General features: G+C 38.8%; 1 protein-coding gene across 4 annotated transcripts in view; it reads left to right on the forward strand.

Annotated features, from left to right (window-relative positions):
• Positions 1 to 23,385, forward strand: part of EXOC4 (exocyst complex component 4) — an 809,489-nt gene that overhangs the window by 539,710 nt on the left and 246,394 nt on the right. For all 4 annotated transcript variants that reach the window (XM_061165832.1, XM_061165834.1, XM_061165833.1 and 1 more), the window contains one exon: positions 18,718 to 18,937. In XM_061165832.1, coding sequence (XP_061021815.1) covers positions 18,718 to 18,937 — 220 coding nt within the window. The remainder of the gene's footprint in view (positions 1 to 18,717; positions 18,938 to 23,385) is intronic.

Consider the following 23,385-nt stretch of genomic DNA (forward strand, 5'->3'; position numbering starts at 1 on the left):
CCAACTTTTTCACTCCTCTTTCACTTTTATCAAGAGGCTCTTTAGTTCTTCTTCACTTTCTGCCATAAGCGTGGTGTCATCTGCATATATGAGGTTATTGATATTTCTCCTAGCAATCTTGCTTCCAGCTTGTGCTTCATCCAGCCCAGCATTTCTCTTGATGTATTCTGCATATCAGTTAAATAAGCAGGGTGACGATATACAGCCTTGACGTACTCCTTTCCCTATTTGGAACCAGTCTGTTGTTCCATGTCCAGTTCTGACTGTTGCTTCCTGACCTGCATACAGGTTTCTCAAGAGGCAGGTCAGGTGGTCAGATATTCCCATCTCTTGAAGAATTTTCCACAGTTTATTGTGATCCACACAGTCAAAGGCTTTGGCATAGTCAATAAAGCAGAAATAGATGTTTTTCTGGAATTCTCTTGCTTTTTTGATGATCCAGCAGATGTTGACAATTTGATGTCTGGTTCCTCTGCCTTTTCTAAATCCAACTTGAACATCTGGAAGTTCACGGTTCATGTACTGTTGAAGCCTGGCTTGGAGAATTTTGAGCATTACTTTACTAGCGTGTGAGATGAGTGCAGCTGTGCAGTAGTTTGAGCATTCTTTGGCGTTGCCTTTCTTTGGGATTTGGATGAAAACTGACCTTTTCCAGTCCTGTGGCCACGGCTGAGTTTTCCAAATTCGCTGGGATATTGAGTGCACACTTTCACAGCATCATCTTTTAGGATTTGAAAAAGCTCAACTGGAATTCTATCACTTTCACTAGCTTTGTTCTTGGTGATGCTTCCTAAGGCCCACTTGACTTCACATGCCAGGATGTCTGGCTCTAAGTGAGTGGTCACACCATCACGATTATCTAGGTCATGAAGATCTTTTTTGTATAGTTCTTCTGTGTCTTCTTGCCATCTCTTCTTAATATCTTTTGCTTCTGTTAGGTCCCTACCATTTCTGTCCTTTATTGAGCCCAAATTGTCATGAAATGTTCCTTTGGTATCTCTGATTTCCTTGAAGAGACCTCTAGTCTTTCCCATTCTATTGTTTTCCTCTATTTCTTTGCATTGATCACTGAGGAAGGCTATCTTATCTCTCCTTGCTATTCTTTGGAACTCTGCATTCAAATGGGTATATCTTTCCTTCTCTCCTTTGCTTATCCCTTCTCTTCTTTTCACAGCTATTTGTAAGTCCTCCTCAGACAGCCATTTTGTTTTTTTTTTGCATTTCTTTTTCTTGGGGATGGTCTTGATCCCTGTCTCCTGTACAATGTCACAAACCTCCATCCATAGTTCATCAGGCACTCTGTCTATCAGATTGAGTCCGTCAAGTCTATTTCTCACTTCCAGTGTATAATCATAAGGGATTTGATTTAGGTCATATCTGAATGGTCTAGTGGTTTTCCCTACTTTCTTCAATTTTAGTCTGAATTTGGCAATAAGGAGTTCATGATCTGAGCCACAGTCAGATCCCGGTCTTGTTTTTGCTGACTGTATAGAGCTTCTCCATCTTTGGCTGCAAAGAATATAATCAGTCTGATTTCAGTATTGACCATCTGGTGATGTCCATGTGTAGAGTCTTCTCTTGTGTTGTTGGAAGAGGGTGTTTGCTATCTCCAGTGTGTTCTCTTGGAGAAACTCTATTAACCTTTGCCCTGCTTCATTTTGTACCCCAATTCCAAATTTGCCTGTTTCTCCAGGTGTTTCTTGACTTCCTACTTTTGCATTCCAGTCCCCTATAATGAAAAGGACATCTCTTTTGGGTGTTATTTCTAGACGGTCTCATATATCTTCATAGAACTGTTCAACTTTAGCTTCTTCAGCATTACTGGTTGGGGCATAAACTTGGATTACCATAGTATTCAATGGCTTGCCTTGGAAACGAACAGAGATCATTCTGTCGTTTTTGAGATTGCATCCAAGTACTGCATTTTGGACTCTTTTGTTGACTATGATGGCTACTCCATTTCTTTTAAGGGATTCTTGCCCACAGTAGTAGATATTATGGTCATCTGAGTTAAATTCCCCCATTCCAGTCCATTTTAGTTCGCTGATTCCTAGAATGTCGATGTTCACTCTTGCCATCTCCCTTTTGACCACTTCCAATTTGCCTTGATTCATGGACCTAACATTCCAGGTTCCTATGCAATATTGCTCTTTACAGCATCGGACTTTGCTTCTTGTTGTTTTTGCTTTGGCTCCGTCTCTTCATTCTTTCTAGAGTTATTTCTCCACTGATTTCCAGTACCATATTGGGCACCTACTGACCTGGGGAGTTCATCTTTCAGTGTCTTATCTTTTTGCCTTTTCATACTGTTCATGAGGTTCTCCAGGCAAGAATACTGAAGTGGTTTGCATTCCCTTCTCCCGTGGACCACATTTTGTCAGAACTCTCCACCATGACCCATCTGTCTTGGGTGGCCCCACACGGCATGGCTTAGTTTCATTGAGTTAGACAAGGCTGTGGTCCATGTGATTAGATTGGTTAGTTTTCTGTGACTGTGGTTTTCAGTCTATCTGCCCGTTGATGGAGAAGGATAAGAGGCTTATGGAAGCTTCCCGCTGGGAGAGACTGACTGAGGGTACCCTCTGATATTTTCTATCCTGTTCAGCCCACCTTCTGTCCCCCTACTCTGCTCCATCAGTGCTGATTGCAGTCCTTTCGTTTTGTTTGATGACCCCTCATAGGTAAAAATAGTGGTTTGGATTCAGCATTGCTTCAGCCCAAGCTCTTTTAGGAGAAGATTCTTTTCTTTTTTTTTTTGGCAGCCTGGATCCTCAGCAGTAAGCATGTGGAATCCTAACCACTGGTCCAACAGCAAATTCCCAAGAGTGGGTTCTATGTTTTGTATGTTTTGTCCATTTTTCATTTTTGCTAGTGGAGCATGTTGTATAGTAAGCACACTAAATGTTTGGTGAAGGAGTAAAGAAATTTTTGATCCTTCTTGACAGATAGTACAGATACATTCCCTATAATCCTGACTGACAGAAATAAAAAAATAAATTACATGTCTTATTGTGTCCCCTCTGCTGAGATGCATATAACAGGACTATGATCTAAATATTGGGAAACAATTCATGTAGACCAAGTGGAAGCAAAACATCTACCACCCTCAACTTTTAATACATTTTACTTCATTAATGCTCTATCTTTATTCAGTATGCTCTTGAGGATTTTTTTTTCTGAAACCATGTCTTAAGGAATGAAATCTGCCTTCAATTATTTATGGTTTAAATTAATACAAATAAGACTTTCTGGCTTGCTGTGCTGATACTCATTAATAAATATTTTACTGGGTATTAGGAAGATTCAGATTGACTAAATGAGGTTCTTTTTCAATATAAACAAAAGCCCTTGTGTGCCTGTGTGTGTGTTTGTGTTTTTTGTTTTTTTTTTCTTTCCGCAACTGTGCCTGCCTGATTCTTCCGTCTGGCTTTCATTAAGGCAAATGAATGTTAGATGGGTGCAACCTCAAAACGATAGGTCTTTGGGGAACTGAAGTCAGCAGGGGCTCCGCTGTGAAATAATCCCCTCGTTAAACCAAATTTAATCTCATTAGCAGGGTAATTGTGCTGTTAGGAGAAATGGCCAAACAGGTTAAAGAGAAACCCACATAGTCTAGTTATTCTTTCATTTTTGTCATTGAAAAATGGAACGCTGAACCGAGAGGCAAAAGATGCAGATTTTGTGTTTGGCCTCACTTTGTGATTGAGTCTTAAAAAATTCTAGATCTCTTGCAGCTCCTCTGGCCTGCGTATGACATTGGTGTTATGTCACAACAGTATCTGGAATCTTTTCCTATAGAAGCACCCAATAGCACAGGATCCTGTTATCTCTCCTTTTTATACACGCATTTTGCCCACTCACTTTTCCAACCAAGTTGTATGTATTTGACTTTGCCGGTGTTTTTAAAACTATCAAAATATCCCAGACTTAGTTGTGAAAAATATGCCTTTCCATCTTTGGAAATGAACGCATTGGGAAATTTTCTAAAATCATTGAATCTGTGACCATTTATTTTGCTTTCTTCTGAATTTCCATGCATATGGGCTTTGCCATTTTTAGGACAGGATATAGAAGAAAGAATGGTGAATAAATGAAGAGCCAGATCGAAGTACAAGGCACAGTCTTAAAACTAGATAGCAGGGTGACCTTCAGTAAATTACATAACTTGTCTGAACTGCAGCTCCTTCATTTGTAAAACGGAAATAATTATCCCTATCAAAACATCCTCCAAATCAGAGTGAGGTTCAAGTATATGAAAGTCCTTTGCAAGTGCTAACAAGCACTGTGGATGTGAGAGATCGTCCTGCAGCCACTGGCCTTATGACCTGGCTTCCCTTGCTCCTGGGTCATGGCCTATCCATGGTCAGCAAATGTTAACTTTAATGAATGAACAGATTAAATATTAGGGAGGTTCACTGCCATGTTTCACATTATTGATTTCACCTGAATGATGATTGCTAAGAATTTGTCAAAAATAGAGTTGCATACTTTTTTAAGAGTGAGAACACAACGAATCTCTCCTGTCCAAGAGGAGCTTACTACATAGCCACCAAAACAAAATATGCATGTGGGGAATGATGTTAAAAAATACTTTAGGGTGTTAATAATTCTGAATGCACATACGTAACAGTCTGTATACATAAATGATAAGTGTAGAAGTAAGTGTTGTGACTCTGGCTATGATTTTGTGTTGTTAACCTCATAGAAGTTGTCAGTTGTTGTGTACAGTTGGCCCTCCATATGATGGTTGACACAGAAGACTGACTGCACTATGCCATTGTATTTAAAGGATTTGAATATCCGTGGATTTTGGTATCGGTAAGGAGTCCTGGAACCTAGTATTTCCTAATACCAATAATATTAGGTTATTAATATTATATATAATATATACGATGTATAATAATTTTCAAAATGATAGTATTAGGTCATATATATTATATGGATAATATTATGGAATCTATATATATATATATTCTCAGAGGAAATTTACAGCCAGTCTGATGAGTTAGATATTTTTTTTCAAAAGTTAAATATGAGATAAAGTAGGCTTTTGAAATGAATTTTTCCAGTAAGATGTATTTCATATTTGTGCAATGGTAAATCATATTTTCATTACATTTTTTCCATTGCTTTGAAAACAGGAAACATTTCTCAGATGAAATCAGGGCTCACATTGGCTTTTTTAAAAAGTAAGGTGCATACTACTTCTATAGGCTTTTTCTGTTTCTTACATATTCAGTAGCAATAACCAGGCCAAGAGTGTAACTCACTGAACAGAGCAACCTGAGTGCAGACACTTGACTGTTGGACAGGTCTTTTATCTGCTCTGTGTTTTAGGTGTTTGTCATCAGTGTAATCTAGAAGAGTATCAGTTCTGCGGGAACTGATAGTATTGTAATCGAAATTCTTCTCTAGAGTCTAGGTTTTTCTTCAGAAACATGTATATTCCATCACTTTAATGTTTCTTTGCTTGATAAATATTAACCTACAAGTTAATCTGCAGACAAGAGGCTTTCTTTTTTTCTGTATTATTTTTACATACAAATGTAATAATCTGTGCTGTTCTGTATCTCAAGATTTTTTAGCAGAATTTAAAATTCTGATTTAGCCTTATAGAGGGTATGGAAACCTGAATAAAAGAGATGGTAGGAATGATAAAGAGTCTAATTCCTCCAGTAAGTGGACCTATTTATGAAACTATAAAGAAGAAAATGAGGCCAGCCTCTGGAAGGAAAGGAGGAAAATAATAGTAGAATGCCAGCTGAGATGGCTTAAAAATATTTAGCTTAGTTCACATTCAATATTAAGTTGATATTACTCTAGCCCTTTTTATCATGTTAAAACCCTAAGAGTGATATGACTCTCAATGACTCTCGAAAGCACATAATCTCTTCTAAGTGGTAAAGAACTCTGTAGGAGATAAATTTGAGGAGAACTTTGAACCGTTATAGAAAATAACTTTGTGAATATTTGTAAGATAATTATAGATATTGGTCTGGAAAAGTATGGAGATGGGAGCAGAGATTGGAACCAACAGTGTTTATGAGAAGATGAGCATGGCCTAATTGAAACAATCAAATATGTGAGTAAAGGAGATAAAAGCAAAAAAGTTTAGGCAAGCAATTTCTGTGATTCTCATATATCAGAATCATCGGCTAAGGGATCACTCACTGTTTTCCAGGTACTTTTTCTTGGAGCACTTTTGCATTGAGGTTGGCAGTTAATCAAGTGATGATAAGCCTAAGAGCAGGATATGAAATAATAATAAGCTAAGTTCAGAAACAAGGTTAGCTGCCAAATAGGCTCATTAGAGATGATTCAAACTGAGTTTTCCAAAGCATTCATTTATTAAATATAATCAAATCCATCCTTACTGAAGAACAGTGAAGGAGAGAACCAAGTGGCCAGCCCCTCTCTTCCAGCACATATATACTATAATTTTATCCCAGCAGGCTCACAGGTCATGTTTTGACACATGATATACACCAACCTCTGACTTCTGTCATTGATGCCAAAGTAGTATTCAGTTTAGGCCAGAGTCAGTAAATTTCACATTACCAGGAATGTGATCAGGATGTGATTTGATAATAGTTTGCCTAAAAAGGCCTCATATGGATAGATTTCACATAATGCATGCATCATTTAACTTCACAGACTTTTCTCTTTCACTTTCTCTGTTCTTTTTTTCACCTTATTTAGCCAGCCATATTTATACCTTAAAACATAGCCTGACAGTAGCTTGTAACCCTTCAAAAAATGCATTGTAACCCTTCAAAAAAGCACTGGCCTTTCAGACAAGCCTAACCAACTTGTGATAGAAACATAATATTATCATTTCTTAAAACATTTATTGACAGTGTCCACTGTACTTGACATAGCCTTATGTGCTTTGAGTGTGATTGGAAATGTACAAAGCACAGTTGCTGCTCTGAAGGAGCTCTATTCTGATAGGAGAGAAAAGCACCTAGGGAGAAGAATGACTAATGCTATCTAATGAAGTAAAATAATTCAAATTAATAAACTGGCTTAAAGAGATCAGGGAAAACCATGAGTGAGTGAGCTTTGAATGAGTCCTTGAAGGGAAGTTATAATGAAAATGACAGTTTTTCAAATATCTGCTGTAGCTTGTCACAATATAAAACATGCCTGGATGAGCTAGAAAAAGACCACATGGACATCATGAAGAAAAAAAAAAGTTTTGTTTTTTTTTAAATGTAGAGAATACATAGAAAACAAAATTAGATGAGTAAAAGTTGAAATATATTACTTGTTTCTTAATTTCCTATTAGATGCTAAACACTATCTTCAAGAAATAAGACACATCCCCTCTGCTCAAGATGTTTACAGAGTAGGAGGGAATACAGGCACCTCAGCAGGAATATTCTTTGGACCTAGGGTGCTATGGGTGGGGGGCGCAAGGTGAAAGGCTTTCAACTGGACTCAAGGGACAGGTTTCCTGGAGAAAGTATTTCTAAGCTAGAGGCTGTTGGGCAAATGACATTTGAAATAAGAGGTATGGGCAAAGTGTTTAGGCAAATAGACCACCATGGGCAAGACCTGGAAGTAGGTAAGAAAGCAGGGCTGGTTCATGAAAATGAAAGCAGTTATAGTCTGTGCTTTAGTGAAATTAATATAGCAGCTGTATGTTACATATTAATGCATTGAAGGAAGAAGAGCTGAAAGATGGAAAAACCAGTTAGGCAATTGTTGTGGGGAAGCCTGGGAAATAAATTACCTTTATTAAGTTCCACCTATTCATCTATGTCCTCTAATTTAATGAAAGGCTAACAAATGCTTCCAGGTGTTATAAATGGAGGTGCAGGGAAGTTTTCGCAGGGTATGGCATGGAACTGTTGAGGTGGTACCATTCATATTGTGTGCTATGGTCATGGCAGTCCCTGGGCAGGGCGATTTCACTGTGAATGCTTTAGCCCCTAGAACAGTTCATGGCCTCAGGTAGACACTCCATAGATACTGCTTGAATAAATGAAGGAATAAACAAGTGAATCAAGAGACAACATAAAGAAAACGTCTCTTAAGTTTGAAAGTGTCTTGCATAAGTGAGAATGCTAAAAATAGAAAGAAGTAAAAGATAAATAATTTTGAGACTGGGTGACTGCAAGGATATGGTGCAAAAATAGAGAACGCAGGAGAGGATTGAAATCATGAGAGGGTGGCTCTGAAATTCCATTTTGGACATAGTTTGAGTTATCAAGATGATATCCAGAGAAAGTATCTAACAGGTGATTTAAAATCCAGATTAGGAGCTTGGGGAAAGAAGTAAGGATTAGAAATCAGATTTATTATATTTCAAGAGAAATAATTTAGTATTTTCTAACATTTGTATTTAGCAATATTATGATCCTCTCAATCCATACACAAGGTTTGACTACATCAACACACACGCTAGGGTTCTCAAAATGGAGTCTGTTGATTGTGTTCCCCTTGCCAGCCCTCCTCAAGAGATCTAACCTCAGGCAGGCATAAATGAAGCACAGCGTGGCAATTGCTTAAAGCAGTGCTGGCATGTCATTAGCACAATATAACTCTCAGCTATTAATGTTACTGTTATTTTTTTCATTTGCTCAGTTTCATCATTTGTAAAATACAGATATTAATAGAGCAGATTTCAGGGAGTTATTTTGAACACTGCAGAAAATAATCCATATAAAGCTCTTTAGTTAGAACATGGTAAGAACTTCCCAGGTGGTGCCAGTGATAAAGAACCTGCCTGCCAAAGCAGGAGACATAAGAGATGCAGGTTCAGTCCCTGGGTTGGGAAGATCCCCTGAAGGAGGGCATGGCAACCCACTCTAGTATTCTTGCCTGGAGAATCCCATGGACAGAAGAACTCAGTAGATGTAAGCAGTTATTAATACTGCTCCTACTCACATAGCAATGGGTAGATTTGCCAGATTGCTCTGGAACACTTAAAATATGTTTAATGTATTACATGTAAGTTTCCAGGTGATATGATAGACATTTTATAAGCTGAGATTCTTTTTCTTGAAAATTTTTCTGACATCCTTATTTTCTATTAAAAAGATGCAAAGGAGAGGTGATTTTCCTATGAATAAGATAAATGAAAAGGATAAAAATAATTCCAGGCCTGTTGGAAGAAGCAGGATTATCATTTCATCTGAGTTTTATATCAGTAGTCCTTATTTACATGATTTTTTTTGTTGTTGTTAAAAAAAAAAGGATCACTTGATATTAAGACTTAGCATTGGAGTTATTTCAGTTTCCAAATTACATGCTTAAAAAAATTTAAACAGCTGTCATTATAAAGAGGCTTACTTCATTTTACCTAAAGTGCTTCTCAGTCTGGAGGGAACACTTAAGTATAGTCACAAATCACTTGCTATCGCAAATGTAAGATTTTTTTTTTTAAGTTAAATTTGTTTACAAGCCTGCAGAGCTCAAATTTTGTAGATAATTTTCTTTTCTACCTTTACTTAATGATTTCTGCCTCTTTTCTCCTCTAGTCCTAGGCATGAATTTCACTCGTTACAAAGAGAGCACCCAAATCCCTTTTTATTTCATTAGTTCAGTAAATTGTCTCCTAGGGGTTTGGACTGAGGACATGATTGGGCTCTGCAGTGATGAGCTTGTTTTGCACTTTTAGCCAGAAAATCTTTATATACAGAAGTCACAGAAAGTAGTTACACTCAGCGTGAACAATTACAGGCTGTTGGGGGAGCCTCCTCCTGATGTGCTGGTGACTTACTCCTATGAATTAAGAGGCAAATGTGCTCCAAAGTGCATTAACCTTTATGGATTTTTTCTTCGGTTTTCATGTTCCCCTGATTTATGGTCTTAAATATGCCTGTTGCTGCTGTTTCTGAACGAGTCCCTTGTAAATCATTTCTAAATGATCTTTCTCGAGCCAGATAATCCGAGTCGGTTGAATATATCCCCAGCCAATTCCTCTGAGGCGCCTTTCCCTCTTTGCCCAAGTTATTTTCAGTTTACTCTGTGACTTAAATGTCGTGTGTGCAGGTGTGCTGAGTCGCTCCAGTCATGTCCAACTCTCAGCGACCCCATGGACTGTAGCCCACCACGCTCCTCTGTCCGCGGGATTTCTGAGGCAAGAGTACTGGAGGGGGTTGCCATTCCCTTCTCCGGGGATCTTCCTGACCCAGGCATCAAACCTGCACCTGCTACCTTGCAGGCAGATTCTGTACCCACTGAGTCACTTGGTACCAGTCAAGCGTGGCAGGGATTTTGAGTGTGTCCTGTAAACTCATAAAAGCCCACTGTTCCCCGCAGAGTGATGTGCAGGAAGTGTCGTGAGCACGTCGTTCCCTGTTATTAGTGGTGTTTGGCCTCTTGTCACGTGGGCCCGTGTTTCTCCAGAAGAGTTCTGCACTGAGCGATCAGTGTTCCCTTCTCCTTCTGGGTTTGAAGATTGTCTTGGATTTGAGGGAAAATGTGAGTTTTTTTTGGTCTCCTCGTAACTATTGTGTCGTTCTGGCTATACAGTGGCTATTACTGCTATGGTTTGCATTCTTTCCATAAAACGAAAACACAAAATCAGTTTCAGAAAATTCAAACTTAGAATTCTGGCTTTTAAAGCACAAAATTATTTATTCATGTCTCTGTCATAAACAGTGCATCACTCCTTATTGCTAACCAAGTTTTAATGTAGATATTTATAAATACCTGTGTCCTGTGACATTATTAAATGTACATACATTAAACGTGATCATGAGGTTGGTGACATGGGGATTTACCTCTGAATATGCTTGATGACATAAGCAGATCTTCGGCAGGCCTGTAAATGTCTCATAACTTTTCACATAGAAAGCTTGAACTTAAGGAAGGGAAAGAGATGGTTCAGATTTTTTTAAATGTCTTTAAAGCCATTATGCAATAGAAGAGATTCAGAGCTGCTTATTGGAGGTAAGCATGATACATCTCTGCAGAGTGGCAAGACTGGATTAGAAGTTACTTTAGCGGAAATGATATGTTGCAAGATCCTGTAGAATGCAGGAGGTCAGAGGAATAAATCACATGTATCTACTGGTTCTAATACATAAGATCAGGGGGAAAATCCCAAGCTTTTCAGATAAATATTGTGTGTACATAATGCAGCCCAAACTACCAACACATGTGTGTGATAATATGACAAATTCAGGAATGATCAAAGTGAAAAGAATTAAAATGTTTTATGTTGTATGATATACATTATATACAGATGTTTGTGTTAAAAACAGAATTAGCAGTAAACAGTGACATATTGTTTGTGAGAGAGCCATGAATGATTTCCTTGTATTCCAAAAGCCAAAATTCTTAATTTGAATTTTCTGAAGTTTATACTTTTGATTTGTATTTTAGCTCTCTGGAAAGATGTTATTTCCCCATGACTGGATTCAGGTTATGCATTTTTTTGGCAAAAATATGCATTTCTGGCAAGAAGTGATGCTCTGTTCTTCTCTGTATCATGTCAGATGGTACATGGTGTCAGTTCGTCCCATTACTAATGTCAGCTGTAGAATCTTTTAAATTACTAGACTATGAATATAAGGAATACTTATTTACTGTGAGCAACTATTTTTATTCAACTGAGTATTGCTCTCATTGCAACTTCTTGAACACAGAGGATCCAAATTGTATTTTAGGATATTTCCAGCTGGTAGCAGCCATAATTGTTGACTGAGATGAAATGGAGCTTTACAATAAGATGGAATTTGTGATGAGGAGTCTGGGTTAAACAAGGGGCTTGAGAAACTTGAGTGAAATTTTAATGAGTATAATTTTCCTGGATAGAAATCAAATCAGGATAAAAATTTTGAAAATACTAGGTTAAGTGTGGGTACTGTATGCTCATGTATGTGTTCCAAAGTACACATGCTTGCTATAAGATAGAGTAAATTTAAAATATAGGGGGAACTTGCTATAAATAGCACAAGGAGGTCAGCCCAGTGCTCTGTGATGACCCAGAGGGGTGGGATGGGAGGGAGGGCCAAGGGGGAGGGGATAGATGTATATATATAACTGGGTCACTTCGCTGTACCACAGAAGCTAACACAACATTCTAAAGCAATTATATTCCAGTTAAAGATAAAATATAGGTATTACATATGTACAGATTTTTGGAGATCCCCTGGTTGATGGTAATTTGAAAATAAAACCTTTGGTAACATAGTTACAAATGGCAACATTACGATTTAGGAAGTAAGATCCATGCTTTAGACATTCAAAGACAATAAGGATAGATCGCCTACACTCTTTGTTTTCTGGTTTATCCTGCTCTCAGCTTGAGGATTGGGAGGCTGATCTGAATAACGTGCTTCAAAAATCCCGTAATCAGATACTCTGCGTCTTTCATTATGTAGATCCTTCTCTCTGATTCTCGTCGTCTCTCTTCCCATGTACGCAGATGTACCTGCGCTTTGTGTTTGCCTTCTCATCCTTTACAAGAAGAGGAAATCCCCAGTGTAAAAGCACTTCACCAGATTAGATAATACCCTTTTGACAGGGTTCCATCTGTGTTCCATCTTAACTTTGAAGTGAAGTGTTTTCTTTCCTAATGAGATTCCTTTCACTGTTAAAAATTCAATGTTTTCTTACTTCCAAAGAGCTGATTGGGAGTATTGTTGGAAAAACTGGGTTTTTTGATGTTTCTCTTCAACACCCTTGACTCTTTCTTCTGTCTTCTATTCAACAGATGATTTTTTAAGGTACTTAATAGGTGAAAGGAGCCATGCAGCATTCTGTGGGAATCTGGGGGAAATAAAATATAGGCTCACCCATGAAAGATGATGAGGAAGTACTCCTATATTTTAACTCATGGAAAGAATTTCACAGAAGCAAAATGAAGGTGTTCACTGTAGGATTATCTATAGTAAAGCCAGGAAGCAGCATTGATGTTCCCTAATAGATGTTTGGGCTTTCCTGGTGGCTCGGACGATAAAGAATCTGCCAGCAATGCAGGAGACCCAGGTTCAATCCCTGGTTCCAGAAGATCCCCAGAGAAGGGAATGGCAGCTCACTCCAGTATTCTTGCCTGGAAAATTCTGTAGACAGAGGCTACAATCCATGGGATCGCCAAGAGTCAGACTTGACTGAGTGACTAACATTTTCACTTTCTTTCAATAGATGTTTAGGTTAATAATGTGTTCGTTACATGACAGGACTTCCCTGATAGCTCGGTTGGTAAAGAATCTGCCTGCAAGGCAGGAAACCCCAGATCTATTCCTGGGTCGTGAAGATCCCTTGGAGAAGAGATAGGCTACCCACTCCAGTATTCGTGGGCTTCTCTTATGGCTCAGCTGGTGAAGAATCCGCCTGCAATGCGGGAGACCTGGGTTTGATCCCTGGGTTGGGAAGATCCCCTGGAGATGGAAAAGGCTACCTTCTCCAGTATTCTGGCCTGGACAGTTCCATAGACTGTATAGTCCATGGGGTCGCAACGAGTCAGACAGGACTGAGTGACTTTCACTTTCATTAGATGATGAAGTGAGTCTTAGGCTTACAAGTACTAATAACCTCTGTGAAATGGCCAGTATGAAGTAGTGTGAACAACCTTATTGCATGAAGCAAAAAACAAGTGAGAATATGGGTACGGAGTAGAAAATACTCTTTCAATCCAAGGCATCTGTGGTTGAGATATAGGATTATTTTCCTTCTTTCTCTTTTTTTCTTATAATCTTTCATTTGGACCTCTAGTCCAAATCGTTCAGAGAAGGGCACTATTTATCAGAGAGATCACAGTCTAGTTTTAGGAACTAAGGGTAAATGAAAGGACCTATTAATTACTTTATTCAATACTTTATTCAGCAAATATTTCCTGAGACCTACTCTGTGCCAGCAGTAGACTAGTCCTAGGCCCTGAAGATACAGCATTGAAAAATTTACACTTGACCCCTGGCCACATGGGGTTTCGGTCATTCCTATATACGTGCATTGATGAAATAGTCCAAGTAATAATCTAATGGCCCAAATTGCCAATTATGGATAATTGCATGGGGAAGTAAAGGAGAGAGTGAAAAAAAATGGTAAAATATGTCACACTTTGCTCTTACTCTCCAACCCCATCAGAATTTATGCACTGATAGTAATTATACAAATAGCAGCAGCCACCACCTACTTAGCAGTTAACTGTATGTCAGCCTCTGTGATGAGCACTTGCATTTTATTTCCTTACTTAATCATCAAAACAAATCCTGTGTGTTACATCCATTTACAGAGTACACAAATGGATGAAGAGAGGCTAAGTAACCTACCCTAGATAGTACATTCAAGATTCAGACTCAGGGATCCCTACTTTCCGTGTTCCACCCTTGGCCATTCCATTTCCCTAAACCTTTCCTCTCTGCACAGTCTATGAGTTCGATTCACCTCTTAGATGCCTAGGGACAATCTTCCTCTGTGTCCTTTCTGCCTAAGAAAGAGCGTTTTGCCCATTTAATGTGATTGCTTCTCATTCTTGACCAGAGTGGAGAGAGGCTGGTGAGACAGCCCTAATTTTTCTCTTTCATTTTCCCCTCATGTCTTATGCCTTCTGCACAGTGGGACCCTCCCAGCTCCAAAAGCAGATTTGGAAACATGTTGAATGGGTCCCCTTGAGTCAGAGATGACACCATCAACCTGACTGTGTCATTTTAGACGGATGTGTATGCTTTAGGGAATAAATGACTTGTATTCGAAAGAAATCATTTGGCTGAAGGTGATGGAAGCTGCTCCATCCGTGCTGCTCAGAGTGGTTTCATATTCGAGGGGCACCAAAGGCAAATAAGGGACTAGAAAAAAAGAAAAATGGGGTAATTTAGAGCCTTCTGTCACTTTGTTTAGGAGCAGGTTAACTACTAAAAATCTCCTCCAAATAATTGGTAGATTTTGAAAATGCAAGAAGTACTTCTGCTCAGAAAACTCTTCTTCTAAGACCCATGGGAAAGAGTAAATAGGGATTCTGATGACAGGTGTATTTATTTGTTATCAGATTAGTAACAGTGGTTGCCTTTCAGAGTCAGACCAAGGGAACCGGGATGCCCCTGGGTGGAGGGTTTCTCTGTGAGTTAGATGAGATCAGAGGGGATCACTGTAGCATGATGTGGGATCTGGAGATCTTAAAATTATAACCATAGTTAACTATCTGCTGTTTATTTCTTCATTTCCGTGCCCCCCCCCCCACCCAACCCTCTACTCAATCTCTTCTTAAAGATTTCTTGTATCTTGATTTGGGTCAGGCTTTAAAAATATGTATTTATTTATTTTTATTTGGCTGCACTAGGTCTTAGTTGCAACATGCAGGATCTTTAGTTGAGGCATATGGAATCTAGTTCCCTACTCAGGGATTGAACCCAGGTCCTCTGCATTGGGAGCCCAGAGTCCTAGCCACTGGACCACCAGGGAAGTCCCTTGGGTCAGGCTTTTACTTCCCTTTAGTTGTTGACAACATCAGTTAAGAAACCTCATTGCTGTTTGTCATGGCTTCTCTGTGTCCACTTTCCTGGGTGACTTTTCCACTGTAATAATCCTCTGTGTTCTCTTTCCTACCCCCACTTGCCCTCCGAGGGCCTGGAGGTTAATGGAGCATTTAAGTGCTGATATGGAAGAGTAACCATGATGTATGTGTTTATTAAGTAAAGGAAACTCTTAATTAGGTTAAACAGCTGAACTTATGGAACATTTATACCCCAAACTTTAAACGTGATCTCATTAGAAAGCAATTTATGAAATAGAGTCTTTGATAAATGTAGATAATTTTTATATTGTCTAATTTAATTTTATTTGAGTTGCTAATATATTCACAGTTTTTTTAAAGTCAAATGATTATGAAAATTATAATTGAAAAATGCATTCCCACTCCTTTGCGAGACTCTCCCCCCAATCACTGCTTCCTATAAATACTCACATTTACTAATTTTTTTATGAACCCTCCCAGGATGTCTTTATAATAAAACAAATAAATATGTAATTCTTATAATAAAACAAATAAATGTATAATTCTTATACAAAGGTGCATATTGGTATGCACCTTGCTTTTCTCACTTAACAATATATGTCCTAGAGATCTTTGCATGTAAGGTCATCAAAAGCTTCCATGTTTGGGAGCTCGGTTGCTGCCCAGTATTGCAGTGTCTAGATTCACCATAGTTTATTTAACTGATCTCTAACTGATGGATTTTTTGTGTTGTTTCCAATCTTTTGATATAAAAACAATTCTGCACTGATCTCTGTATCCTGTGCATAGGTCATCTCATCCATATTCAGATAATAGCTGTTGGAAGAATTTCCCAGAAGTGAGATTTCTGGGTCAAAAGGAAATACATTTGTAATTTTGAATGATAGTGCCAATTTGTCCTTCATCAGGGTTGTAACATTTTTCACTTCCATCAATAATATATGAGAATGTTTCTCTGCCCACACTTAAACCAACAGTGTGTTTTCAAACTTTTGGAATCTGGCTGATGCGTGGGTATAAAAAAATGGTATCTCGGTGTAGTTTACCTTTCATTTCTCTCATTATGAATGAAGTTAAAACTTTTTCTTATTGTTTAATGTTCACTCACTGTAAAATGTCTTTTCATGTCTTTTGATCATTTTTCTACTATGTTCTTTGGTTTTTTTACTGCCTGTTGTCTGTGGCATAGGTTGCAAATAGATCTTCCCAGCTAATCACTAATTTTTTTCTCTATTTCATTAGATTCTGTTTAATTTTATTTAACTTCTATTCTTTTGGGGAAAATTTAAAGTGCAAGGCCTTTCTTGCTTTACAGAACATTGTAGATCTGTAAAACTCAGCAGGCAAAGCAGTATTATTAATCAATAGGGGAAAATCACAACTGTTTCATGACTTGAAATTTTTTGGTGTGAAAACGTTAAAAATTCTTACTATCAGTTACAAATATATACAGAAATGAAAAATAAAACTAATATGTATTAGTACCCTGTAACATTAGAAACATTGAGAATCAGAGTTTTGTTTCTTTGTTAAAATCTTACCAAGAATGGGCTTCCCTGGAGGTCCAATGGTTAAGACTTAGTACTTCCACTGCAGGGGGCACTGGTTTGATCCCTTAGATCTGGGAACTAAGAGATCCCATATGTCACATGACCTGGCCACAAAAACAAGTCTTACCAAGAGGAGTCTGAACAGTGCTTGCCACCATCTTCTTGTTGGGTCATTTACAATACACAGCAAAAATCTTTTCTCTGCTTTAGTGAAATGTCATACTTCCCTCTCAGTTTGGGTCAGCTGCCAGAATTTTATTCTTTGCTTTTCAATGTCATGAAATACCTCCAAGAGTTCTCTAAGGTAACATATTTTGGTCAACATCACTTCCTCTGGGACATCTTTCTCTCTTTCGTCACAACTGTTTTTCTCTTTAAAGGTCAGGAAGTTAACCCTCTGTCTGGCTGCATGTTCCTCCCACATGTTCCCAGGGTCTGCCATTTCTTCTGTAAATCCACTTAGGTTCAAATCAAATTTTGCTCCCAGTATTACTTTTACATTTTTTTTTCTTTTAGCTTTTTTTTTTTTAGCTAATTCCCTTTTTCAGTTATCAGTTTCTGTAAACTGTCACAGGGGTTAATCCCTGGGAGACGAGAAGACAGTGGCTACCCACATTGCTGTCTTTCTATGAACTGAGCAACAGATGTGAAGTGACCGTTCACTGATTTGACTTTGAAAGAAAGAAGTGATAGGACAGGTCATTGATTATGATAAACATCAGTTATTTACATAGAAATTTCTGGATTGAAGCACTGGAGTTGCTGTTTCATGCCTCTACTCACAGTTAATATTACTATGGTAACTGGAATTCAAATCCTGTTGTTGTACTGGTGTGATTTGCTAAACTCTAGTTTTGCTAAACTCTAGTAACTTACATTTGTGCATATCAGAACCATGAAAGCAAGAGCTGCCAGCATAGAAAAATACAAAGAATAGCATAACTAGTATCTGCGTACGCATCTGTGAGTTTTGACAGTTAACATTCTGCTATAAATGTTTTAAGTATTTTTCATAAAGGAAATTGATCATTACAAATAAAGTTAAACTTCTCCTTTGTCCGCACCCCCATCCTATTTCCTTTCATAACCTCTCAACCCACATTAGTGTCATAAATTTAAAGACTGTCCTTATTGGAAAAGACCCTGATGCTGGGAAAGGTTGAAGGCAAAAGGAGAAGAGGGTGGCAGAGGGTGAGATGGTTAGATAGCATCACCAACTCCAGGGACATGAATTTGAGCAACCTCTGAGAGATAGTAGAGGACAGAGGAGCCTGGCATGCTGCAGTCATAGGGTCGCAAAGAGTCAGACATGACTTACAGACTGAACAACAATATCCTTTATTTTCTCTCTTTTCGAAAGTTCTGTCTACACATATATAGAGCTTAAGAAATATGCAGTATGGGGTTTACTCTTTACTTTGCATCATAATTTGTTTTTTGTTTATCACACTTTCTTTTGCTTCTTATATTTTTATTTCCTTCTTAAATTGATAAATATTTTTGTCTCTCCTTTCTCCCTACTATTTTGAAGTTTTTGTTTCTGTTTCCTCCTGTTTCTTTTGAATAAGTGAAATAACTTGTGTTTAAAAAACAGACTCATATATAGGTGGATATTAAAGTGGCCTGCCCTTGTTTAGAATTCTGGTAATTTCCCCAGATCTCTCCATAGCAGCAAGCAGAGATACCCATGTTTGGTCATATTTCTGTAACTATCTTTCTGATATGTTTGACAGTGGTTGCGCTCTGTTTGTCTTCCAGATTTATTCAAGAGATAGAGCACGCCCTGGGACTTGGTCCTGCCAAACAGTGTCCTCTTCGAGAGTTTCTCACCGTGTACATCAAAAATATCTTCCTCAATCAGGTCTTGGCTGAGATCAACAAGGAGATTGAAGGAGTCACAAAAACATCTGACCCCCTGAAGATCCTGGCTAATGCAGATACCATGAAAGTGCTAGGGGTGCAGCGGCCTCTCCTCCAGGTAATCACATTCTTTGAACTTATTCTTTCTACCAGCAGTTTTCATTGACTTGGCAAGAGTTACAAACTGAAAAGAGAAGAAGAATTACCATCTGCTTCCATGTTCATCAGGGACAAAATAAGAGGAAATAAATTAAATGGGCACTAGGGAAATTAACGACTAATGCAGAGATAATGGAAAGTCCTAAAGATCTTTAAGAAAAAAATGGTTAGTTTTGAGTATGGGAGATGGTGAGCCTCATTAACATGCAGGCAACTCCTCATTATTGGCCTGAAATTTGTCCTTGAATAGAATTCTCTTTCCAGTGGTGAGTGCATGCTGAAGTAGAAGGCTTTACAGGGAGGAAATGACTCTGCCTAACCTCAACGACCAACAGTAAACCCGCAGTTCCATTTGAATGCTGATTTGGCTAGCTCACAATGAATCTGAACCCACATTGCAAACGGGCTTTTGAAGGTCAGATCATTTGTTAATTCAAGTGACGATCATCTTAATATGAAAATGTTACTTTCCCTATTTTAAGCAATGGTTTCTGGGCAACAGAAGTAAAACAAGTTGTTAGATATTCAGATTAATTAATGAGATATTTATTTTACATGCTTTAAGCCAGTGACTTGGAGGTAAATATAAAACCAAAAGAAAAATTTGTATTAATATGAATTTCAATTATGAATATACATTAATTATTGTTATCAGTTCAGTTCAGTCGCTCAGTCGTGTCCGACTCTTTGCAACCCCATGAACCACAGCACACCAGGCCTCCCTGTCCATCACCAACTCCCAGATCCACCCGAACCCATGTCCATCAAGTCGATGATGCCATCCAACCATCTCATCTTCTGTTGTCCCCTTCTCCTCCTGCCCCCAATCCCTCCCAGCATCAGAGTCTTTTCCAGTGAGTCAGCTCTTCGCATCAGGAGGCCAAAGTATTGGAGTATCAGCTTCGACATCAGTCCTTCCAATGAGCACCCAGGACTGATCTCCTTTAGGATGAACTGGTTGGATCTCCTTGCAGTCCAAGGGACTCTCAAGAGTCTTCTCCAACACCACAGTTCAAAAGCATCAATTCTTTGGTGCTCAGCTTTCTTTATAGTCCAACTCTCACATCCATAATGACTACTGGAAAAACCATAGCCTTGACCAGACGGACCTTTGCGGACAAAGTAATGTCTCTGCTTTTTAATGTGCTATCTAGGTTGGTCATAACTTTCCTTCCAAGGAATAAGCGTATTTTAATTTCATGGCTGCAATCACCATCTGCAGTGATTTTGGAGCCCAGAAAAATAAAGTCTGACACTGTTTCCCCATTTATTTGCCATGAAGTGATGGGACTGGATGCTGTGATCTTAGTTTTCTGAATGTTGAGCTTTAAGCCAACTTTTTCACTCTCCTCTTTCACTTTCATCAAGAGGCTTTTTAGTTCCTCTTCACTTTCTGCTATCAGGGTGGTGTCATCTGCATATCTGAGATTATTAACATTTCTCCCTGCAATCTTGATTCCAGCTTGTGCTTCCTCCAGCCCAGCATTTCTCATGATGTACTCTGCATATAAGTTAAATGAGCAGGGTGACAATATACAGCCTTGAAGTACTCCTTTCCCTATTTGGAGCCAGTCTGTTGTTCCTTGCCCAGTTCTAACTGTTGCTTCCTGATCTGCATATAGGTTTCTCAAGAGGCAGGTCAGGTGGTCTCGTATGCCTATCTCTTTCAGAATTTTCTACAGTTTATTGTGATCCACACAGTCGAAGGCTTTGGCGTAGTCCATAAAGCAGAAATAGATGTTTTTCTGCAACTCTCTTGCTTTTTTGATGATCCAGTGGATGTTGGCAATTTGATCTCTGGTTCCTCTGCCTTTTCTAAAACCAGCTTGAACACCTGGAAGTTCACGGTTCACATATTGATCAAGCCTGGCTTGGAGAATTTTACATTACTTTACTAGCATGTGAGATGAGTGCATGAGATGAGATTAATGGCATTGCCTTTCTTTGGGATTTGGATGAAAACTGACCTTTTCCAGTCCTGTGGCCACTGCTGAGTTTTCCAAATTTGCTGGCATATTGAGTGCAGCACTTTCACAGCATCATCTTTCAGGATGTGAAATAGCTCAACTGGAATTCCGTCACCTCCACTAGCTTTGTTCATAGTGATGCTTCCTAAGGCCCACTTGACTTCACATTCCAGGATGTCTGGCTCTAGGTGAGTGATCACACCATTATGATTATCTGGGTCATAAAGATCTTTTTTGTACAGTTCTTCTGTGTATTCTTGCCACCTCTTCTTAATATGTTCTGCTTCTGTTAGGTCCCTACCATTTCTGTCCTTTATTGAGCCCATCTTTGCACGAAATGTTCCCTTGGTATCTCTAATTTTCTTGAAGAGATCTCTAGTCTTTCCGATTCTATTGTTTTCCTCTATTTCTTTGCACTGATCACTGAGGAAGGCTTTCTTATCTCTCCTTGCTATTCTTTGGAACTCTGCATTCCAATGGGAATATCTTTCCTTTTCTCCTTTGCTTTACACTTCCCGTCTATCACAGCTATTTGTAAGGCCTCCTCAGACAGCCATTTTGCTTTTTTGCATTTCTTTTTCCTGTGGATGGTCTTGATTCCTGTCTCCTGTACAGTGTCACGAACCTCTGTCCATAGTTCATCAGGCACTCTGTCTATCAGATTGTGTCCCTTAATTCTATTTCTCACTTCTGCTGTATAGTGTTAAGGATTTTGATTTAGGTAATATCTGAAAGGTGTAGTGGTTTTCTCCACTTTGTTCAATTTCAGTCTGAATTTGGCAATAAGGAGTTCATGATCTGAGCCATAGTCAGCTCCCAGTCTTGTTTTTGCTGACTGTATAGAGCTTCTGCATCTTTGGCTGCAAAGAATATAATCAATCTGATTTCACTGTCAACCATCTGGTGATGTCCATGTGTAGAGTCTTCTCTTTTGTTGTTGGAAGAGGGTGTTTGCTATGACCAGTGCATTCTCTTGACAGAACTCTATTAGCCTTTGCCGTGCTTCATTCTGCACCCCAAAGCCAAATTTGCCTGTTACTCCAGGTGTTTCTTGACTTCCTACTTTTGCATTCCAGTCCCCTATAATGAACAGGGCATCTTTTTTGGGTGTTAATTCTAGAAGGTCTTGTAGGTCTTCATAGAACTGTTCAATTTCAGCTTCTTCGGCATTACTGATAGGGGCATAGACTTGAATTACCATGATATTGAATGGTTTGCCTTGGAAACGAACAGAGATCATTCTGTCGTTTTTGAGATTGCATCCAAGTACTGCATTTCAGACTCTTTTGTTGACTATGATGGCCAGTCCATTTCTTCTAAGGGATTCTTGCCCTCAGTAGTAGATATAATGGTCATCTGAATTAAATTCACCCATTCCAGTCCATCTTAGTTCACTGATTCCTAAAATGTCGATGTTCACTCTTGTCATCTCCTGTTTGACCACTTCCAATTTGCCTTGATTCATGGATGTAACATTCCAGGTTCCTGTGCAATAGTGCTCTTTACAGCATCGGACCTTGCTTCTATCACCAGTCCCATCCACAATTGGGTGTTGTTTTTGCTTTGACTCCATCCCTTCATTCTTTCTGGAGTTATTTCTCCACGGATCTCCAGTAGCATACTGGGCACCTTGAGAACCCCGTGAACAGTATGAAAAGACAAAAAGATAGGACACTGAAAGATGAACTCCCCAGGTCAGTAGGTGCCCAATATACTACTGGATATCCGTGGAGAAATAACTCCAGAAAGAATGAAGGAATAGAGCCAAAGCAATTATTGTTATATTGTATATTACTTGGATCTTTGCAATGTTTTTTCATTTAAGAGACTGATGGGCATAATAGGACATTTTTGCACATGTTGCATGATATGAGGATATGTCAAAATGTGGAAGACTTGAGCTTTTCAAAGAGAAATTGGATAAATGGGATAGTTGCTTTAGTTGCCTTCTTTAATGCTTTTACATATGTCATCCTTGATTCTTCCTTCTTTGTACACTAGAATGAATAAAAGTGCTGACCCTCTCGTAGGGAAATGTCCTAGTGTGGGCATTCTCTTTTTTTATGAGCAAAGTCTTCTGTGGTCTTGAGAACATAGACGAGAGGCATTCAGTTCTCCCAGGACTAGAGTAATAGCAACACATCTAGGAAGATGTTCATTTGGATTGTCTGAGTCTGCGTTCCTAGTGAAGGATCTGTCCTGAGTGTGGGATGAAGAACAAGGAGAAGAGCAAAGACATGTGCTCACTCAGCCTTCTGCTGGCTCATTCTTCTACTTGCTCTTTGCATGGCCGGCCTCTTCTCTTGGTACCAGTTCAAATGTCACTTCCACAGGGGAGCCTTTCCTGACTTATCTGCCTAAGTAGGTTCCCTTCCTCGGTTATTTTTCATCTTCCCTCCTCCACCTTCTCAATCTATTCTCAACACTGGAGCCAAATTTT

Source organism: Dama dama, chromosome 18 (assembly GCF_033118175.1).
Source record: "Dama dama isolate Ldn47 chromosome 18, ASM3311817v1, whole genome shotgun sequence".
Classification (NCBI taxonomy): Eukaryota; Metazoa; Chordata; class Mammalia; order Artiodactyla; family Cervidae; genus Dama; species Dama dama.